At 37.9% G+C, this 23,356-nt stretch overlaps 1 protein-coding gene across 5 annotated transcripts in view; it reads right to left on the bottom strand.

The window, feature by feature from the left end:
* ZNF280D (zinc finger protein 280D) overlaps window positions 1-22,219 on the bottom strand; it is a 44,019-nt gene extending 21,800 nt beyond the window's left edge. For 2 of the 5 annotated variants that reach the window (XR_014184905.1, XM_082061521.1), the window contains exons 1-8: window positions 22,062-22,219; window positions 18,131-18,273; window positions 14,203-14,268; window positions 13,725-14,095; window positions 10,002-10,119; window positions 4,696-4,805; window positions 2,968-3,197; window positions 404-561 (exon numbers count right to left, since the gene is read on the bottom strand). Coding sequence is in view for 4 of the 5 variants with exons in the window: in XM_082061521.1 (XP_081917647.1) it covers window positions 404-561; window positions 2,968-3,197; window positions 4,696-4,805; window positions 10,002-10,119; window positions 13,725-14,095; window positions 14,203-14,268; window positions 18,131-18,266 (1,189 nt within the window). In the remaining variant the exon portion in view is untranslated. Of the gene's footprint in view, window positions 1-403; window positions 562-2,967; window positions 3,198-4,695; window positions 4,806-10,001; window positions 10,120-13,724; window positions 14,096-14,181; window positions 14,269-18,130; window positions 18,274-22,061 lie in introns of those variants that run through there. The other 3 variants (XM_082061524.1, XM_082061522.1, XM_082061523.1) reach the window with 3 other exon arrangements.
* Window positions 22,220-23,356: the final 1,137 nt, after the last annotated feature.

Below are 23,356 nucleotides of genomic sequence, written 5' to 3' on the forward strand. Positions count from 1 at the left end.
CAAGAAAAACAACAAGTAAAAATTCATTTGGGGTCATACGTAGATAAACTATAATATGTAAGTATACGTGAACTGTATAAATCTATAAGGGAAAGCGATCTAATGATTATTTTACTCTTCAGAGGAAATTCCCTGTACAATTACAAGGAGGCAGGAGTGCAAGGCCCTTGACATGAATTCTTACAGTCCAGCTTTCAATTAAAAAAACCCACAAAATTATTTTTTTTCCTATACACATTGCTCTAACATAAATCGAACGAGTGCTCAGCTCCCATATTAAATTGCAAGATTATTACACTTAAAGTACAATAGGTTTATTCTGAAGTTACAAACCAACAAAGTAAAGAAAATCTCCAAAAAATTTAGGTCACAAAAAGATTTAATGTGATACAATCCAACTTACTAGATGACTCATAAAGCGTGTGTGTACTTTCAATGTGGCACTGCAGCTGGAATGGGGTGGGAAACTGGCGGTAACAGTGCTGGCAGGTGGTGTGGCTTTCCCAACTTTCACTGCTCTGCTTCTCAAGCTCCAAGTGATGTTTCATGTGGTTCATAAACCTTTAAATGATACCGAACAGGTGGAAAAAACTACATTTTAACATTTAGTATACAGGACATATCACATGCAAGATGTATAGCATTCTTTAGAAACTTTACACTATAAGGACTTCTCAATTTCAAAAAATTCTAAGGAATAAGTGTTCATTAAAAAAATAATAACAAAAAGGCAACAGAGACTAGGCCAGAAATAATCTTTCTAAACTTAGAAATCTTGACTGTTATAAGGAACACATCACACACTTGAAACATGTTCCAAGACTAAGCAATTTATTGCATTTTTCATGTTTGCTTAGACAAAGTCCTTGCCTCGAAATAAAGGGAAATTAGCAAAGGCAACAACAAAACAGGTCAGCTGTTCGCACTCAACCACCACCAGAGTCTCAAAGCTACAAGTATAACTTTAGCTCTGCTGAAAACAATGAAGTAACAAGAACATATCTGTAATTAGGATGTTATTGCTTTTTCTGACACAACTTCCATTAAAAACTGGCAGGGTTCCAGGAGCTTTCTTTGTATAAAGCATTTATGACTGAAGGTGAATTATGAAGGACAGTTATCAAAGAATGCCAACGTGCAGCTGACAACCAAAAGAGTATCAGAAAATTATTGGTATGTCACTACTGCAATTTACCATCTTTTCTGCATTAACAGGTCCACCTATCTGTAGCAGGAACCTATTCTGGCTGAGTAGTCTAGGCAGCCATGACAATGTTGGCAGGTGAGTTACTGGTGTAGCAGCACCAGGACAGGTTAGCTGCACAATCCACTACTGCTAAACTTCAAAAACTGTTCTACTTTGAATGTGCTTCATTTCAGAACAGCCACTCACAAAAGGAATGTAGTTACAGAAGTGGTGACCTCGGAACTGGAAAAAACAAATGAGCAAGGAGAACGGTCTTTCGAGCTCAAGCTTCTAACACGCGGTTGCTTGCTTAAGAAAAAAAAAAAAAAAAAAAGAAGAAAAAAGCCATAGAAAGCTAACTGAAGATATTCAGTTAGCAGAAGAAAGGATTTGACACTAGTACTGCATATTACCTTAACAGAACATCACTTCAATAGAGTGTTCAACCACAGATCTTTGAAAGGAAGCAGGGGATTACCCTGATCAAACACTTTGTGCTTTTCTGAAGTGAAGTCCAGAAAACTTCCACTACAGATAGACAGGGAGTATGTGTTTATTTTGTCCACTATAAATGCTTAAAGGTGTAAAATGTGCTTTGGAATAAAAATTCTGAAGATATAGAACTACAGAATACAGCTACAAAGTTAAAGTAAAAATTAATACGGCTGAAGGTCGACTCTAGAGAAATTCAAAGAAAAAAATAAGAGCTCATTTTCAATAACTTGCTGTGGAACACATGGGCCCCATAGCACCAAGAGCTTCCAATAAAATGCAGAGAGAAAAAAATATTTTTTAAAATGAAACCATTATCTTAACATAGTATTCTTTCTGCAGAAAACTTTTCATGATACTGCAAGAATTAATTGCATAATTTAAGAGCTTATTTGAAAAGTACTATGTATACAAAGACAAAAACCTTCTCAACCCGTATCAAACATTGGTTATTGCTCTTAAAAAGACAAATTACAAGGCAATAAACACCATAATTAACTGGAACTATAAAATCATGAGAGTAAACTCTTTTCAAGTCTAACTACATACAACATTTTCAAGCTGCTTAAGAGAAATTACCGACACTTTTACTTAGGATTTACACATACTGAGTGATTAATAGCAAATTTAATGTTTGTAATCACATGAAACTTTTGTTTTGTTCAATAATATGGGTCTAATGTTAGCATAAAGATGTTTCATTTTAATTTGCAGACTGTGTCCTTTGAAGGAATAGTCCGTTTTTCAGTTTTACATTCTGCTACTTCAGCTTCCTTGTAGAACGCGTGTATAAAAGTTCAATGACCTTAACTTCCAAAGTAACAATGGCAGGAACTCATCCACATATTAAAACAGCTTACTGAAGTTTTTTGCAGCATTTGGAAGTAAAATTATTCCATCAAAGTAACAGATGTTACATAAGTAAAGCACCAACTATTAGTCATTGTGCATCCCTAAAGGGAATTTAACACACGCATCTACTGATATCACCATCAATCCAGATAGCAAATTGTAAAATACCTTCTGTTGCCCTTTCTAACCTTGGAGTCCTACAACTGTTCTAATTAAAACTCTAAACCATTAAAATTTGTACTCTTATCTGTGAAGAGTTTAAATTATGGCCATATATGCACAATAAAAATTAATTCAAGCTCTGCTCAGTCACCCAATATTATCAGTTTTCAGTAAGAAAAAAAATCTATTCCAGAGAGACAAATCTTTAAGGCATAGGACTAAGTGCTATGGGCTGTAAGTGATTAACAAACAATTAAAGAATTGAGTTCAAATACCTTATGTTATTTTTGAGAACTTTCCTACAACTGAAGCACTTAAATGTCGTATGAGTCTTCTGTTCCTGTTGTACCTGCTGCGTGTCACCTTCATGTTTCCCATAATAAAAGTCATTAACTAACATAATCAATTTTCCTTTCTCAGATTCAGCAGTCTTGCTTGTTGTGCTTGAACATTCTGTTATGGTTGTTCCCGGGCAAAGGTTATTTACCAAATCTGGACAACAATACTGGATGGAAAGTTGGAGGAGAAGAGACAGAGACAAAGGTATCAGTCTCTCTTGCCAAACTGCACTGATGACAACAGCATTTTAAAAACTGAAGCCACTCACTAACTTGAGTTAGACACAAAGCTCAATTCTCTGACACAGACTTTATTCATATTCACACATGGATTTTGAACAACAATTAATCTTTAGGTACTGTTTAAGACACTACATATTATAAAACCTGAAAAGGGATGATTCGCATAGGCTCACCTAAGACAAATTTAAGCTAGAAGTTAGAATACCAGTGTTGCCTTACTCATTAGAAAAATGTCTACTTCATTTATAACAAGAAAGAGTAAAGCAGCTTTTATGCAAGCCTTCTCCTGACAAGCATAAGTTTACTGAGAACTTGGATGTTTCAGAGGACAGATATTTCTCTTGCTGAATAATGGTTCTTATTGGGCAGGACTACTTTCTATAAGCCTACTAGTAAAGAGTTCATTTCCTACTGTGGAAGTGTAACTCAGTATATTTACCCCATATAGTGTAACTAAAAATTTAATTGAATAATACTAAGTAAATCCACCTCTTCAATGCTTCCTTCATTTGGTTGGTGTACTCCATGCAAAAGCTATTCTCTACAAATAACAATTAGAGAAAGATAAAACTCTTGTTTTGTTTTGTTTTCCACTATTATGTATGTTTCTTAATTGTGTTTTGAAGCTGAAGAGGACAGTAGCTACCATTTACAGTATCTTAAGCCCAGTAAATAAGAACGATCTGTGTTAACTCAGAGCCTCACAGATATCTATTACACAGTAGTTCATACCCTTTTTTTTTTTTTTTTTTTTTTTTTGCAAGGGTTATTCACACTCTGTATAGAGCACAAAGCCATCTTTCTGCCCCTGAAATGGAATATGTATGCCTAAGAATTGCAAGAATCTTTGCCAAATAACAATAAATATTTTCCAGGAAACAATGTTTCCAGACACAATAACAAGTAGTTTCACAAGTAGTCTGAGTGATGCTTAGTTTTGAAAGCTTTGTTTCTCCCAGTTCTTAAGTATGAACTACAAATTAAGTTTCACCCCTCAGCTTAACAACTTTTTCAGATATCAAATGACATATCAACATAAAAAGATAAGTCTACACTGTCATCCTTGTTTCAGTAGTGATCTAGCAAAGATGTGGGTCAAGTGGCTCTCTATTATGAAAGGCACTTCAAATTCACCTGAGTCTGGCCAATGGTTCAAGAAGTCACAGCTGTCGCTGAGACAAATCATACAGAGACAGTAAATATGCCTCAACTCATTGTAAAAATAAGGCAAAAAGTGGCAAGATGTAGAGCTCCCTTACTCCATTCTTCCTCTCCATGACTGCAAGACATTGAGCATATGGGCTCTGGCTGATCATAGCCAGCAGCCAGACTATCTTCACACCAAAACATAGCAGTCTTTCATAAACAAACAAAAGCCCACATAACTTTGTTATAAGGTTTACCAGCCCCAAAATATTTTACCTTCATATGATTTTTTAGAGGATCCATAAGATTGAAATGAATATTACACTTTGGACAGGCTCGTGGAAAAGGTCCTCCATTTTTAATGGTGCTTGATGCAGCATTTGAACCTGTGAAATATAAAATATGTTAAGATTCAGCATTCACAAGCAAAATACTCAATTTATTATTATTTACTATTCTGGCAAAATATGCTATTTCAAATGAAAATATTATAATTGATGTAACTGTAGTAACCATAAGCAAGGTTTTACAACCATTTTTAACTACCCTTCCTTTTCTCTAAACTGAGTTTGAGTTTGTTCTGTTTGATATAGACCTATAAACAACTTTTATAAAATCTTAGCAACAAATAAGGAAAAAATGGGAGGGGGTTAAGGCAGCAGGGTAGAGACAAAGGTTTAATTCTGTTGCACCATGCCCCACACCAGCCCCCAGATACGATAGATTTTTGATGCTTCTGTTTGAAGAATTCTAATTCTCAAATAAAGATGTAAAGCTTGTTTTATGCCAGGACCCGATCATCATCACAAAAGGGTTCAGATAACTGATTTTGGAAAGGAATTTCACCATCTGGTTCTCAGTGATGAGAATATTTGCCTCTGGACAGTTGCTGGAACTGAGGCCTATTCAGATGCATCATTCCTGTTGAGTAAAGATGTATTTGGAGAACCTGGACAATAAATCCTCTCAATAATTTCTCCCAGTAATGAAAGGCAATAGTATTTCTCTTATCAACATAAAATTATTATTACCTTTTGAGCAAAACAAAAAAACCCTTCACATTAAGTTAAACTTTAATGAATGAACCCAGGCTTCCAGTTTTCTCCCAACTGCCAAAAACCATCAGAGCAAAAACTACTTTCCCAGATGAAGTTCTCTTGCATTCTTAAGTCATTCACAGATCTGAAGGGGTCCATGCTGAGTAAGTAGTTTAGAAGAAGAGGTTAAACACAGGAATAGTTTTAAGTAATGTCTCAACTACAGAGTCAACTGTACCCTGCTAGGGCTATGAAAAAATGTCACAAACACACAAATACACCCACCTTTTAACAAGGGGATGAGCGTGTGAGTTAAGAGATGACCATGCGTTATACATTTTTTCACAAAAATAGTCTTGCAAAGTCCATGAGGTAGACATGGAACAAATAGTATTTTTCCTTGAAGATAACAGTACTGCTAAGAATCATAATTAAGCAGAAAGTCCTCCACATGAGTGGACAGCCAAGGGAGAGAAGTATTGCAGAAGAGTGCTGCAAGTCTTCACTATTACTGTTTGTAAGACATTTTGACACACCACAGCAAAGTGCAAACTGAGCTGAAAGAAAACGGGTTCTGCAGCAAGATCTAATATCCTGCAGTGCTTCAGTGCTGGATTCAGTGACAGGTTAGAAATCACTGTGCTAGCATGGGACAGCTTAGAAACAAACTCATAAAAATAAGGTTCTCAGTGAATATGATCTACTCCTTTGTTACTGTATTTAGTAAGTTATCTTTTGTATGTTATATGGTTGAAGCACAGTATCTGTTCTACCAACACAAGGGTAAGGAAAATTTTTTGCTGCAATATTCCATGTTATAGCCACTTCCTTCTGGTTGCTGGGGAAGAGTCTGATAGCAAACCAGCTGCAAACAGGATATGCAAAAAACCCAAACATGAAATTATTCCAAACAACAGAATCACACTGCACTTAGCTCCTCATTTTAACATTACAGGAGAAAATACGTGTTTGGAAATATCTTAAAGTCAGAAATAAATCCTCATCCATTACAATCAGCTGGAAAGCACTCTTTGGCTCAATAGGAAAAAGCACCTAATTATTAATACACTGAAACAGCCAGACTACCTCTTCTTGTAGGGACAGAAAGGTCTTTCAAAGAACATGCTCTCTTTGTAACTTAGATCCCTCTCCTCGTTTCCCACTACTATTTTAAACAGCATCAAAAATACTGCTGCAGAAGAAAGGGGGGAAACTGTGAAACACTTTGTGATAGTTGAGTACAGAATCACATAATTTAGGTTGTGCCTGTGGAGGTGTTTTTGTTCAACTTGTGAATGTCTCCACAACCTGAGTCCCTGCTGCTTTGCCTGGCATTCCTACAATGATTTTTTTTTTTTTCCCCCCTTCCTTTTACCTAATTAGTTGATAAATTCAGCAGTCACAGAATTTTTTCAACCTTGATTTTCTGGTTTGTTGTTTTATAAAGTTTCAACTCTTTATTCAGTTCTTTGACATAGAAAATCTGAACTAAGGGTATAAGGTCATTTGTTTTGATCATCTGTCTTCACAGCCACTAAAAAACTTAATTAATTATTGCTTTACAGAATTCAAACATACCTACTAAACAATAGAAGTCTAAAATTTGTATAGGTAGTAACCTAGAGTGTATTAATTTGTAAAAGCATAGAAATCCCTGCATAGAGAGGTTTTTCTTATTTTAAGGCATAAGAACAGATTTTACTTATGTACACTGCCTTAACAGGCTTAATAATGCTGACCAACTTAAACACTACAAGTGCTAGCTTTTTCCATGAAACAGATACATGGATTGACAGCTAGACCATTTGATCTACCCTACCTTTTAATTTATGATGGTGTTACTTTTGGAGAGTTAACTGTATGTGAAACATTGAAACTGCTTCCAGCACCAACCTCATTAGGGCTGGCTTTTTTTCCTGAGTTATACTGTTGCCCTCAAAAGTAGCAGGATGCCTAGATACAAAACCACTCATTCACACCTAGGGTGGTTTAATTTAAAGAACCTATCTTTTTTTTTTCCCCACAGTACATTAATAACACATTATTCATACCTAAACTTTAATGGATAGGTAAGCCTACATAAAGCAGTTAAGATTTCCCTAAAAGAATAAGCCATACAGAAGTCAAAAAAATAATATCCAACTCAGACTAACTAAGTCTAAGGCCATTGCAGAAGGACAGGGTAAATGCAAAAAGATACAGCCCCATACCTGAAATCCAGTAAATCATACTATGAGCACCTGAATTTATTTGGCCTGCTTTTCACATCTTGACCCACACTAATCTGAGACCAGGTGAGTTCACAGTAATAAAGTTAAACTAAGCAGCTGGTTTCTGCAACACCCACTATTTGGAACAACCTGGATGAAGGATCATTTTGCTGACAGCTTTCTAAACACACATTACAACGCTACTGTAAAAGCCTCAACACTTACGTGCATCTGTGCCTGCTAGGCCTGATTTCATAAATGATGGCAAAAGACAATAAAAATGGTGACCTAGAATAAAAACACTAAATGTACCACGGTAACAGTCTGATCAAATTAACAGAATAGGGACATGAAAGCCAAATTATTTCAGTGCACTGTCCCTCACCAACATCTTCCATCATTCTACTGCTACAAATGCACATACACAGTCCAGTCATCTCCTAAATATCACAGAAGAGTTCTTCTGTTGGTTATAGCCTTTTCTGGTTCCTCCAAGTGGGTACAGTTTGTGGGAGAATGATCCCAAAATGTTCTCAGAAAGCAAACTACAGTTCTACATACACCCTCAATGCTCATCCAACCTGCAGATAAGGGTTATCAATGTTGTTTTCCTTAACACTAACACCTATTTAGCAGCCTAACAAAATGGCTGGTTAGCATCCATTAGCAGCTTTGTCATTTCCCTGCTTAGACTTCAGAAATATATATTTATGCTATATTAATCTAAAAAAATGTCTTTAATGATCCATGTACAGAAGTTAAGTTGTCCTGCAGAGTATCACAGGCCAGTTCCCAAAAGGCTTCTGCTTTTAAATACCATATTTCAGAATGTTTTGTGCCCATAGTGCTGCACATGAATTAGAGGACACAGAGCACCAACACAGGCAAGTAGGCTCTGGCACATATCAACAACATGAACGTAAGTGCATTATGTGACATCCCCATGCAAGCAAAAACACAAAATACACAGACACTTCCTTGTTGTGAAGTGTACCTTAAATTTGCCTTCTGAATCATAAAGATACTTGTGTTTCAACCCACAATTATAAATCTTTTATTATCTAAATGCTATTGCCATTTTACAGAAATAAACATAGGCTCAGTATAGTATATTTAAGACACTCGGAATTACAATCCTTGATGCTTTAAAGTATTTAATTTTGCTGCGTAAGAGACTAAAACAAGTAATTTTAAATATACAAGCAGTTCTCCTAAATTAAAACAAAACAAAACCTCAAACCCATAAGCAATTAAACTTTATTACCTGTTGTTTGAAGAACAAGGGCTGAAATACTGAACTATTTGCAGGAAATAAAACCTTTGCTTACTTTACAAAAAGCTATTTAACCCAGTAAGACAAAAATGAGATCACACAACAGTTGGACACATGCAAGGAAATATGCTATGAACCCTTCATTGATAAGTATCTGGAGTGAATGCCTACACTAGAGATGCAAAATCATCACATCAGGCAGAATAAACTAGCAGTCACTCTGCTCTACATAACTCATTGGTATGACTGGTCAAGCCTTTCATTGTACAGAACCTGCAACTTCATGGAACAATCAGAAGTGACTGCCACCTGTAACTTACAGACTGAATTACAAGGTTCTAGTCAGTTATTACAATAGTGCAATCCTTCACAAAATAAGGGAAGTCCCAAGTCACAGCCTGTTTAAGACTGAATACACTGCACACTTCAAACCTGCTCATCTGCTGTAACACAAAAAAGGCATTTGTTTTTAAGTAGGTTAGATAGCTTCAGCTGAAACACTATTTAGCTAGTTAAAAATATATATATATATTGGTTGTCAAACTACATACTTTCTCCTCTTCCCCTCTTTTTCAGACAGGATCCTTCTGAACCCATCCACTCCAACTCCTATATATAGCAGTCAAAAAAAAAGATCATAATCACAGGGAAGCCACTCAGCAGACTGAGGAAGTTCTTATGATACTGTTCACGGCCCCTCCCTTGTTAACAGCCATTCCTGTTCATGCTAATCAAAGGGTGCTGGATATACTGAATAAGAGCCTTTATCGGTCAAAAAAAATTACAGTGGATCTGGCAATATTTTGTTCCATCTAAATGTGCATTATAAGAAAATAACAGTTGACATTAGAGTCAGTCTAATGCGCTGAAAAGCAAAGTCTGACAACACAAAACTCCAAAGTTTATTTCATTAAACATTACACAGAGTTATACACCGGGGAAGAAAAAAGTAGCTATACTATGTCCTAGAAAGCCTATTTAGTTATAACCCAAAAATCTGCACTAGAGTTAAATGACATTAGGCTGTTTCTTTCTCTTCTCAACTACTACTGTTATACACACCTGTTACAATCACTGCTGGCCCAGTCTGGTACTCTGGAACTCCGACGTCCTGTCTCACACCAAACAGTATACCAGATGTATTATCGGGTGCAGCTGGTGGAGAATCCATAATATAATCCTAATAAGATATTTTCAAGAGGGAAAAGAAATTTGAGGTTTAACTTTTTTTTTTTTTTAACTTGCAGGCTTTCCAAGGGTTTAATTTAAAATCATATGATTGCTTAAAAGTACTCATAAGTACTCAGCTGTAAATCAAGTTAATGACAATCTCCCCAAAACAGTTTCTTTTTGACATTTTGCTAAGTTTGCAACTCTTACCAGTGGCTGTTAATTTATCCATAACTGTGTATCAGAATAGTAAAAATGACCATAAGACCTGGGAAAGTCCGTTTTCTGAAATATTACTAAACCTGTTTGAATTGCCAATTGTAACTGGTTTTGTGCAAAAGTCTGATGATGTTTCAAATTATACTTGAATTGTTTTTCAAAAGCTTCTAATACTTTCTCCTTCAACCCAAACTCAAGCATTTGCCCATTACTCTTGAGTGACAGCTAGCCGCATTTAAAAGACCAGAAAATAGAATTCAAAAGCACAAATTGGCAGCAAGCAGAAGCTTCTCAAAGCAAGATGGTATTAAATCAATCAAATTCTACTAAGTAGTCAAGCTTTAATGAAAGTACAAGTGTATCTATATCACGTTGACCAGGAATGGCACTCAGATTCATTATCTCAAATAAGTATTTTTTTTTCTTTTTTGTAGAGTAATTTTGTAAGGACTTCTAGAAATAATAGAATTAAATGCTCTTTTCAAAGTACAGCTAACCTAAAAGTCAGTTCACATTTATTAGCGGCTTGTCACACTAAGTTTTGAGCATCATCAAGTACAGGTATCCTCTTACCCTTCAGTTTCAAAGGTTTGCACTTTGGTACTACACATAACCTAAAAAATGAAATAGTCCACATTTCTTGGCTCCGACACTGAAAACTGTTAAAACTTAACACCTTCACTGGTCACTCAATAGGTAAAATTTGGAGAAAAAAGAAACATGAAATTTAGTTCTCTTTACAGATACTCAAAGTTGGGGGGGTAAGGTAGGAGAAATATGCTTTCCAAGACTCATCAATAATGCTGAAATCTTAATTAGCCATTCATCCTAACACAAACAATCTGGAACGTGAAATATTTTTAGCAATAACAATAAGGAACTAAGAAAAACGTTATTATGTAGTTAGGTTTAATTTCAGCGTTAAGGTATGAACAGCAAAATATTGGCACTTGATCGTTCTACTCTGAAATAATTCAACTGGTTACACTTCATCAAGCTGTACTGTGAAACAAAAAAACACCCAAACACGCAATACGCAGATTTTGTCATCAGTATATCCATGAGACAAAGCCAAAATACTTCTTGCTGCAAAGATCAAGCTCACAAATGCTTCCCATTCGCAACTGTGCTACGTCCATCCCTGTGGAAGTTACCACACTTTTAACTACCACCATGTTGACTGAACTTGATGGAAAAAAGTCTAAACAAGTCCACAAGTCCACGTACAGATATGATAACCTATTTTAGGACTCCTAAGTACCAGAAAATATTTGAACAAAAAGGAAGATGCTTCTCCTTATCCTGTCTTTTTGTTGTACTTCTCTTAAATGAAGACCCTGCATGACCTTAATTATAATGAAGAGCCATTCTTTCTTTTGGTGAGTGACCTAATGCAATCTAACCAAATCAAATATAGACGTTCAGGAGTAGTTACCAGATTTCTCTGCTCTATTTGTTATGAGTAATAGCTACATGATCTGAAGTACTACCCGTACTGGAGAGCATTCTGAACCCTGAATAATACAAAAACTTCACCAGTAAGTACAAATTCTTCCATAAAGAGGAAGATAGCACTATGCTATCATATATGACAACAGCAGCTCTGACAAAATTAGAATTCCTGTAAACAGTAAGACTGAAGCCAAATTCACCTCAGAATTTTTGGAACTGCATTAATGTAGTGTGGTAACAACACAAAACCTAGACTTTTGCAGGAAGTCAGTGAATCAAGCCTGGGATTGGAAAGGGGTATTTCAATGATAAAACTGGAATACCAGATACTGACAAAAGGTAAATTATAGACACACATTAGGAAATTTGTGTTTCAACCCAGGTAATGATCAAAAGCAAGCAGTTCCCACAGGAAAAAAAAAAAAAAAAAAAAAACAACAAACTTTGACATCCTGAGATTAAAAAATATTGCACCAGATCAAGAATGTAAAGGCACTCTGAGGGATGTTCAGCCAAACAGGAGTCATGCTACAGTGTCTAGTTGTACCTTACAGTCATCTTCATGTCACAGAATTTTAACTTCAAAGTTAAGTACCCGCCCAGATATCCCACCTATATCTGGACTTTTGATTGTATCTTTTTTTTAGGCCTTTTGAGATACAGTGACAGACAATTGAGCTAACCTGCTTCACCAGACATGCCCACAATTTTTCTCTGCAAGCTATCAATCAACTGCTGAAGATTCAAAATTGGAAAGTACAAGTTGTTTCTTACTGAATTTGCCAGATTCAGCTACCCAGCTGACAGGCAACGACTCCATTGCATTTTTTCTTAAAATACAACCCCTCATCAGCACTGATTTAGCCACAAGTCTTAAGAAGAACACCTAATTCTCATGTTATAATGGCCTTATTAACTATGTTCATTCAGACCAACACCCCATTAAGCAAATGTAGAATACATCAGGCTGCATGATTTTTATTTATACCATAAGACCGACAGCTAGGACAACTGCAGGTGTATATTTTTGTGGGGATGGTGTCTACTGTCAGGCTTCATTTTAACCTGACAATAGCTAGTATTATAGGCACATTGTCTAAAGAGTTGCAGCTTAAATGATTTTCAATCAAGGTATCATAGTTTACCTTATACAGATATGAAATTTTAACCTTCACTTTATCTTTCTCACAGATATCCAAGAGCCAAGACAACAAAACCAGCATCTAACCTGAGTCCCTAACGTTATCATTTTGAGGTTCTGCGGCAATCCAGGAAGATCTATGATACATGATCTATATGCATAATTCACCTGGGCTTTTCAAACAAAACAAGTATGTTGCAGAATTGGTTAATCTACTGACCCTGCAATGTCTTGTTATTGAAGTCCTCCTTGCCACACTAGTGCTTCATTACAACTGACACATGAATCAAAAAGCAAAAACATCTAAGGAACTACCAATATGGCATTCTCTTAAGAAACAAAAATCCCAAAAGATGCATTGTAAAAATCAGGTGGGAAAACCACAGTTACTTTAAACACCAAATACAAGGTACTTAAAAATGAAATTATCAATACAGAAGATTCATCTTGAAGTAGAGAAATCTGTAAAATTCAGTGAATAAGATTTTCCACTATTTCTCCACACAACCCAAACAAAGTAACCTAAACAGTACTGATTTCTCTTATGCCTAAGGTTTTCATTTAATGCAATTCCACTGTTACTAAAACTATCATCTCTGACTCTTGCAAATCAGTATTTTCAAATATATATTTTAATTTGCCAGTGCAATCTTATGATCCTATAATCTTTACAGTTTATATAATGCCAGTCTATAATCTAGTCTGGGTCTTCAAATTACTAGACTGAGTCAGTATGTTCCCCATTCATTATTCAAAAGCAATTGCACTTGAGTATTTTACAGTTCAAGGTAATAAAAATTTACCTGATTGAGCACCACAGGCTGTGCTGTTACAGTAGTCACTGGCCTGGATATAGGTTGGGCCGCTACAGGAACCGTGATATTTCTTGATACTGGCTGTGCCATCGCTGGAACGGTTACAGGTCTGCTAACAGGCTGCGATATTCCAGAACCTGACCCAGGCATCTGCTGTGTTGATAAACATCCAGCCACTGGTCTCTGCAGTGTTTGTGAAGTTCCTGAAACATTCACTGGTACAGACAATGGCTGAACCGCTACAGAGCTAGATGTAAGTCTGGATACAGAATGAAAGACTGATGAAACAGGCATGGCACTAGGGCTGGAGGCAGGTGTCGCATAATGGTGACTTTCAGTCTTGAATGAAGTAACTGTACCTGTTGCAAAGGATTCCAAAGTTATCTTTATATAATTTTGCAGTCAGATGTTTCATAAGTGTTGTGGATTTTTTGGTTTTAATTACCATATTAGGACAATAAAGTACCTCTACTGGGTGCACCATTCTGTATCCCCCTTCGTGATGAGCTGAGGTTGACTCTGTTCAATATATCTGTCAAAAGTTACATTTATCTTAATTGCAGTTAAATTAATAGCTTAATTGCTTTTCAAATTAAAAGTTGCATTCATATCCACTAATTAAGCCAATGAGGATTTGACTTACAAATTAGAATATTATTTCTTAAATAAATACCTGGAAAAACAAAGCGTTATATGTACAAATTAAGATGCATTATTCTGCTTCTCTTAGGCTAAACTATTTCATCCAAGAATCTCAGTTTTTATTTTATTGCAGATAGGTGAACACACAAATAAGAGTACAAACAAAAAAACAGCATTTAATAAATACTTAGCTTTGCTGATATAATGCATCCACTCACTTCTGTTTCTCATGCACATAATAAGTTTCCCAAATATAATAATTGCTCTACATTAAAGGAAGCATTTTCTCTAAACTAGTAACTACACAATTTTACTCTGTGTTACTGGAAAATACAGAACTTACAAACTTGTTTTTAGACTTCACGATCTCCATTTTCCAATGTGAAAGGAAAAAAAAAAAACAACAGACGAGCAATGAAAGGAGTTGTGTTGGAATTGCATTACAAGAGGACTGATTTTTCTTACATATCCTATGTGATAGTCTGTGACCAGAACTCTAGCTCACTAGAAACACATGGAATCTCTTAGATTTGATGTTTACTCCCTAACTAATGCCACCAACATTCCCTGACTTTTTATGTCTTAGTTTGGGTTTTTTGATCATTCCAGAATGTTACAAAAATATTCATCGAATATTTTTCTAACACCCGACTCTCAATTCAGTTAATGTTGCTGTCAAGTTTCTTGCTCTGACACGTGAAAATATGCATATGAAATTAGATTGATCGTCCAATACCTAACAAACAAGGTTTAAAGTACCTTCTTGAACTAGGGTCAAATTACATCAGGATCTCAAACAATAGATCTTAGCGTATCTACACATGGTGTTTGACAACCTTAAGGCTGTTTCCACCAGCAATGGCTCATTAGTTTACACTACTCAGGTTGATAAATAAATCTAGTTGCAGTAGAGCTCAGAATATCACAGCTTTCAACCTGTCACCTGCATTTAGATCATGCTAATAAAAAAGCAGCTGCAACCAACAGATCCAAACAGGTCTGCATTTTTTAAGATATGACAAAATTTCGTCCTGTAACAGCAATATTATTTTTCCTCCAACACAATACTAACTATGAGCAAGGATTAACTTAATTCAGAATTGAGCTGAACACATACTTTTGTGTGGTTTTTAATAAATCTATACCTCACATTGGAATTCCAGAGTGAAATGAAACTAAAGCCTTAACCTACCTACAAAAAAAACCCCAAAATACAACAACCTATCCTAAAAGTTATGTCTCACAAAGCAAGTTCAGCTTCAGACAGTCCAATGTGCACACGCAATTCACACCCTAAAACACAAAGGTGGATTTTATTGTTTTTAAAAATAACATTTAAGAAGTCAGTTATTTGAAATTATAAACTAGATTTACATGACTCAACTGATTCATCAAAGACTTGATATGCCCCTTCCCCTGCCCCATCAAAGTGTTGTCTTATTCAGGTAAAGCACCACTAAAGTATAAGAAAGCTAACATGCAGAACAACATTTTAAAGTAGCAACAAATTACAGGTTTGTGTCACTATGAAAAAGGAAGCAAGAAAAATTAGCAGTAACTGCAGGAAAAATTAGCAGTTGCAGGAAATGGTAAAGGGCACAAAGGGTGAAATACTTTTAATCCCAGTCAAACTAATCCTCCAGTACATCAGAAGATGCACTTTATTGTACATGACACTGTGCCAGCAGGTCGAAGGTGGTTTTCTTAACTATTTCCATCATGTTTTCCACACCAGCCTGTATAAAAACTGGTAATTGCATTGTTAGGAAAAGGTTAAAAAACCTGCTCTGCTATGTATTGCAGAAAATGTACCTTTCAGAAAAACAGAGAACTACATGTGAGTCTCTATTTGTCATCGAATTTTCCATCTGATCAGACAGGAATTTTCTCAGGTAAAAACTAAACAATGGTGATAAGGAAAGTCGAGTTCACTGTGTCTTGCCTATCAGCAATAACAAACTGAAGCCTGACTACTGCCAGGTAGTACTACTTACAAGCCAGAGAAGAACTGAGGTCATTCTTCCATAGCTGTTTTTGATAGTGAAGTAGAAGATTACAAAGAGAAAAGTTGAGAAAAAGGAAGGAAAAGAGATAAAGTAAAAAGTTATACCATAAACGATTTTACTTGTGTCAGGAGCGAGTATGGACAGCACTAGAATAAGATGCATACATTGTTAAGTCTCCATCTTTAACCAAATTTCTTGAAGTTGCTGAATCATATCAAAATTATAGTTTTCACCTGAACTATTTCTATCTTCTATGACTACAAAAAGTCTAGAGACTACTGCAACAACTGCAATGAAATTTGGCATATTTGTTGATCTAACATATGCCTAGTGCCTTAAGAGTTGTTCTATGTCATGATCTATTGCCAATGACCAAAAGCAACCCAGAAGTCTGTGGACCTTCCAGAAAACAGTAAGGCTATTTTTCAGTCCTTCTAGAAGTTTGTAACTGCAAGAAACTTAAGAGTAATTTCAAAATATTCTTCAAATTTTCAAGAGGATCTAGAATACTTTTTAACTATTCAAAAATACTAGCCCTTAATAACTATTGTCAGGTGAGAGAACTTTAAGAGCAGCTTCAGTAATTCTTAAAGATTTAAACCACAATTTCTCACTTCCTTAAGCTAGTGTAAGAAGCACTAGATTTACTGTCCCAGTGAGTAACAAAGTAATAATAGAGTTCAGATGCAAGATGCGAGTATTGTGAACTAAAATGAACAGCTAATAATAGCTACAAAGTCCATTCAGCAGTGTGACAGAGAACCCAGCTCAACATTTTGCCTTGAGATCCTTCACTGCAAACTACACACCTTCAGAAAACCATGAAAAGTCAGAAGACTATGGAAATCTTGGATACAAGCATAACAGAGATGAGACAGAGACTGAAAGCACTAAACCTCACCAGGCAAAATCTTGTGTATTTGGTAGCTCGAGAAACCTTAGGTCAAACCTCTTAACAATTGACTGCAAGATGCTGAACAAAGAAATCAAAAAGTTTCATTGCAAAAATTAATTTAAGTAATAAAAATAATGTTCTCCTTTACTTACCTGCTAAAGCCCAAGCACAGGACAAACATGGAATCCTTACACATCTGCTGTCATCACAACCACCTAACCTCACTCCCTGCACTGCCTGCATTAGGAAAAAACTACAGAACTTGATGAAAAAAACTCTTTTATTTTACAGGGTACTAATGAATTAGTTTTAAAAAAATCTCTTACTTAACAGAGGCTTCTACTATTTTCACATTATTCACTTTTCTTGATCGTGCATTTATAGATATTCAGTTACCCTGGGTTTGTGAGAATAATTTCCAACCAATTAAGACTGTCCACCAACACAGGAAATGTGGGGTGGAGAAAAAAAGAAAGATCGTAACATGAAGACTTAAATTCATGCATATTCTTTTAGTAGGGAGACAACTTCCAAGTATCTAACTAAATATCAACTATATTAAGAGCAATTGCATGCATAGTTTCAGCACTGCATAGATTGGATTTTTAACGCTAAAACCTTCAAATGTCCTTGTTTTGACTTCAGAGATTTTAGGTAGACGAAGATGTGCATAGCCTGGGTTTTAGGACATAATTCCTTAAGAATTCAAATTTTCAGTATGACAACTAGGGAACAGCTTTAAGATGTAGAATTTCTTATGTCTTACTGTTAAAAATTCTATATTTTCAAAGTATGTTTAAAGTTTTACACCTTCAAATATCTGTTTTAAATTACAGAAAATGTTATCTTACATGTACTAGCTGGTTTTGAGCTTGAGATTTCCCCAACAAAGATTGGCTCATCATCATCATCTTCCTCCACTTCTTTCACTCTCTTTTGCCATGGTTCTAGCTCCTCTTCTTCACATTCCATAAATAATTCTGCCATCTTGAGACTAGACAGTAAAAAACAAAAACCATTACCAATACTTCTCTAATTCTGGTGCTGATGAAACACTTACCTGACAAAGCAAACTACTTAAGGAAGCCCGACTTGTCACTATTATGCACTGATAGTTCTCTCGATAGTTTAACTCCTAATAGCCACAGCATCAGACCAGCACAAATGTGTATGATTATGTCCTTAAAGACTAGGAAACCTGACACACAAGGTGACAAAATCAAGATTAGATTCATAATCATAAACTGATATTTATTGAACTAAACAATTTATCTTGCAAGATGAAGAGGGTGTTTATTCAACACATTTCTCTGTACAATTTCCCACAACCTCCTCTTTTCCAAAAATATTTCAAGAGCAAAATACATATTAAACATTGGGTCAAATTTCATTTTTGAAAGTATAATTATGCAAAACTAAAAATACCCCTCATTATCACAGAAATACACATACACAGCAGGAAACTAATATCTAATAAGAGAAGACAATTTCAGGAATAACGAGCTGCTAGATTTGGTGATGAACCGTAGAAATATTTAGTCTGTCATAACCTGTCACAGGGGAGCAGACAGAATCACGTCCCTACTTGCACTGAAATGCATGAGAACAGGGCTGCTGGTGTTACATGTGAAGTCTTGGGGATAATGTAAAGTCGCAAAGTCAGACTTCCTTCCTTCCTCCTTCCATCATTCTAGCATGCTGAAGTTAAACATGGTGGCAGGAAAGAAAAGAATAAGACACTAAACTCGATTCTTGTCACAGGAAAAGAGGAAGAGTATGAAATTTGTTTCCACTCAACAGAGGTCATGTGCTGAGCCTTGGAAAGAAACTAAAGTCTGACTCTCCTCTGTAAAAGGACATTGTTTAGAACACCCTTACTAACACAGAAGCAGAGTTCATTAGACTTCAAGGCAAAATGAAAAACTATTTTCAGAGACTTTTCTCACAGAACAACACAAATATGAGGGGTTTTCTTAAACTAAAAAAAGAAAAACCAAAACCCACAGTAATCAATTATAAAATGTGCTCAGAGAATGCAAATGAGAGCACATGCAACTTATATTAATAACACAAAACAGACACAAGCAATCTATATATTAGCAGAATTCTAGCAAGATGTATGTGATAATCGCAGCTACACTATAATGCAGCTGTTTTTTTAATATGCAGTTAAAAGTAATTTAATAACACAGGCAGGAACTTTTAGAAAGTTACACCAACTGGTGGCACCTCTTATGGACATTTCATTTTATGAATCAGAATGAATGTGCTAAGGCATTCTCAAAAGGTGACTCAAAATCTATGGCAGCTTTTAAAAGGCAAGTATCAAAACTATTTCAGATGTTTTAAACTAATTTTTTAATCTCAATGCTATGATTTGAAGCCAAGATTTCACTGACTTTTTTTTTCTGGCAACAAAGTCAGCCTAATGAGTTCCCATCCTGGTCTTGCGCTGCTCCCTCAGTTGTGCTAGTACAGCTTTTCATGGAACTCTGACGTGAACCAGTTCAGATTAAAAATAACCTGGCCCACTAACAGTTTCACCAGCACAACCGAGAGGTCAAAAAAAATCCGTGGCCTGAGCAATCAAAGCTGCAGTACAGGGGAATAGATTTGATTACAGGAGGTGTGCAGGAACTGCTCAAATAGTCTCCATTGCCAAAGGAAACATCTACTTCCATTTTTAGAGCACAACTAGCTTCCAAGTTTTCAGCTTCTTTAACTACACTAATGTAGAAAATGCATTCCAGGAATCCTGCTAGTGGTTGCTCTTAAACCCAAAACAAACAGTGAATCCTTTCCCCACTCTTCCCAGATATTTTCCAGTGGAGGCACAGATGCCAGTATAAGAAAGGTAAACCTATTGACAACAGACCTTATTTTCCTCATTTTTTTCATATGTATAAACATATATATGCATTCACACACACATCTCCTTAAAGGTAGTCAATGCAGCTGAGAGGTCCAAAACTCCAATGATATGCTATATATATATAACCAAAGAAAGCATTTAAATCATTGTCGTAAGTTAAAATTCTCAAAAATGTGAACAAGTTCTTTAAAACATTTAAAAAATATCATCAGAGTATATCAAGCTATTGCTTTAAAAGGCAACTGCCCAGCAAAAAATAAGGCTAGTCATGAAAGTTCATTGCACAGGCAGAGATAATCAACAACCTGCAAAGACAGAAGTCCATGGAACTCTATTATAGTTACTAGACAAGCAATGAACTAAAATCTTGATACATGACAGAACAAAAAAATGAATTCATTGCACAAAAGAGCAATAAGCTTCTGACAAAATGTGTTTTAAAAGAACTAGTTTGGACATCTTTATCATGGCAATTACGTTTAAAGATACCTAACTTTATTAAAAGCCAGTTGTATTTACAGACTATTTTTACTGTTAGGATTTAAAAGCATTCCCACAGAAACAACAAAAAAAGATACAAACATTAGTAAATGTAACAAGAATGTAACAGCTGTAGTGAAAACAGCAGGAAGTGATCTGTAGAAGTGCAACTTAAGGATACACAGAAATCAGTACTACAGAAAATCATGGCAAATGCAGCCATAATAAGCTTTAGAGTTACTGAAAAACCATGTAGTACTTTAGATGCAACTCATCTGTTCCACTCTTAAGGTCAAGTAAGTCTTCCAATATGCAATACTGCTTTGCATTGGGTCACAATAACTGAAACCAAATCACTAGTATGAAAATGGTAGTGAGCTTGAAGAGTGAGGACACCTACATTAACCAGAAAGTTCTCAGACTAGCCTTTTTTGTCATCTTTCCATACTATAAGTTCATTATTCAAACAGATTTTTCTTCTGCAGTTTAATAGCTGCACTTCGAATGATCAGAGAATTTACATTATTTACATCACAGATTATGCGGCAAGCACCCACATTGTATTTTTCAGATGACTTCCCATACAGGACATAACTTTTCATCATGTTAGTTGCAGAAAAGTGCACAACCCACAGCTTCATCAAGACTGTGAGCAACTGTGTTTTTATTGACTGTTGCACTGGTTTCAGCAGCAAAGAAATGATGATCGAGCTGAAATGGAAAGTTTTAAAAAGCCGAAGTACAAACAAACTTTCCCTCAAAACCAAACCAAAGAGCCAACGCTACCCTCTCCGCCACGAGACAGAATAAGCTCCGCCTAGGGAAGGGCAATATTGCCTTTGCAATTCAGTCACAAGTTCACACCCCCGCGCTGCGGCGGGTGCGAGGCCGCGGGAAGGAGCCAAGTGCCCGAGGGCAGCTGAGCAGCCGCCGCTCCGCCCGCAGCGCCTCTGGCGCCGCCGTCTGTGGCGCAGCCTGACCGCCCTGCGTCCCGCCTCCCCGGGGCCGGGTCACCGCAAGGACTCGACGGAGGCTGCAGGCTCGGGTTTGGACGAGGCCCGCACACCACGGCCCGGCGGGAGGGGAGGAGGCCCCGCACCCGCCGCTCATGGCCGGAGGCCCTGGCCGCTGCCAGGCCCTGGCCAGCGAAGGCAGCACGGAGCGAGTCCCACCCGAGGCAGCCCAGCGGTCAGGCCCCTGGCTCCCAGCTGGGCCCGCCAGGCGGCCCGAACAAGCCCTCGCGGCGCGGGGTCCTCTCTCCACACACGCGAGGGGGCTGCAAGGCCGCGCTCCGACCTAAGATGGCGTCGGTCTCACAGGCGACAATCCCCCCGCGGCCCGCCCGCCGCCGCGCTGCGGCTCCCTCCGCCCGGGGAGGCAGCAGGCCGCCCCAGCACGGAGGGCGGAGGGGAAGGAGCGGCCTAGCTTACCGTGCTGCGCGTCCGGAGAGGCCGCGGCAGGCCGCCCCGCTGCCTGGCTGGGGGATGGGAAGCGGCCGCGCTGGCGGAGCCGCCTCACATCTCCGGGCCGCGCCGCCCCACCTCAGCGCGGCCGGGGGCGGAGGGCGGGCGAGGGAGGCGGGGGTGGCCGCGCGGCGCCCGGCGCGCTGCCTGACGGGTAGCGCGGGTCAGCCCCAGAGCGGCGCCTGCTTCCCGGCAGCCGCGGGGCGGGGCCGGGCCGGGGCCGCGCGGGGGCGGGGCCACGCGCCATGTGCCGGGCCTCACACCCCGCGGCGGGCGGCCTGGCGCGCGCCTCTCGCCTCGCGCCCCCGTAGCCGTCGGCGCCGTCGTTTGCGGCGCCAGCGGCTCGGCCTGGCCCAGCCCAGCCCGCCTTCCGCCGCCATGGGCGGGAGCGCACCCGCGAGCAGCGTTCACCTCAGCGGTGCCCCGTAAGTAGGTCCCGCTTGCCCAGCGAGCGAACTCGGGGGTAGCGGCTAGGCCAGGACAGGCGGCCAGGCCTTTCCCTTGCGGTAGACTCGATCACAAGCACCAGTAACCACAAAGCCATGTGGCCAGAGAAAAGCTAGAGAAAACTCTGCCCGGAGTTAACATTAAATACGAACTACTGAGAATATAACACGAGTATGTTGCTGGAATCGGTGGTGCATAAAATACTAAGCTGAACACTGTTCACACTGGAGGTTCATAGTGGTTTTCCATAGTTATTTACCCAGTGGGTTAAATACCAAATATACAATCCACTGTTCCAGACTTTCACTGAATAAAATATTGCTGTTAATTTCAGCAAAACTGCTAGGCAAGGCCTTTAACTGGCAGGGAAGCCACCGTCACTAGAGAAAACAGTCCTGGAGCACAGTACCACAAAGAGTTGTGTTTCCACTCACCTCACGATTTGCATATGAAAATATCTGAATCAAAAGGTGATGAAGTTTCATTTTTCCCAGGCCTTTTTGTCTATAGTGCTCTCTCACCCTGGCCAGCATCTAAGACTGCTTCCGAGTTTAGATTTTCTCCTCAGTTTTGCTGTCTATTCTACCCTAATTTAAAAGAGAAAAAGTGGGTATTGACTTGAGTAAAATATGAAAATGTTTGTGGTGAATTTCGAAGATAATGGGAGAGTACTTAACCAAATGTAACCAGCCTACCAGCACTTTACCAGCTTTTACAGCCCATACTTCTCACAACTTACTGTTGGTGATATCTGCCATAGCTGTCTTCACACATCCTATACTTAGTGTAAATTCTCTCTCAAATATAAGTATATT

The sequence above is a fragment of the Streptopelia decaocto genome (genome assembly GCF_964273445.1).
Source record: "Streptopelia decaocto genome assembly, chromosome: 9".
NCBI classification, from domain to species: domain Eukaryota; kingdom Metazoa; phylum Chordata; class Aves; order Columbiformes; family Columbidae; genus Streptopelia; species Streptopelia decaocto.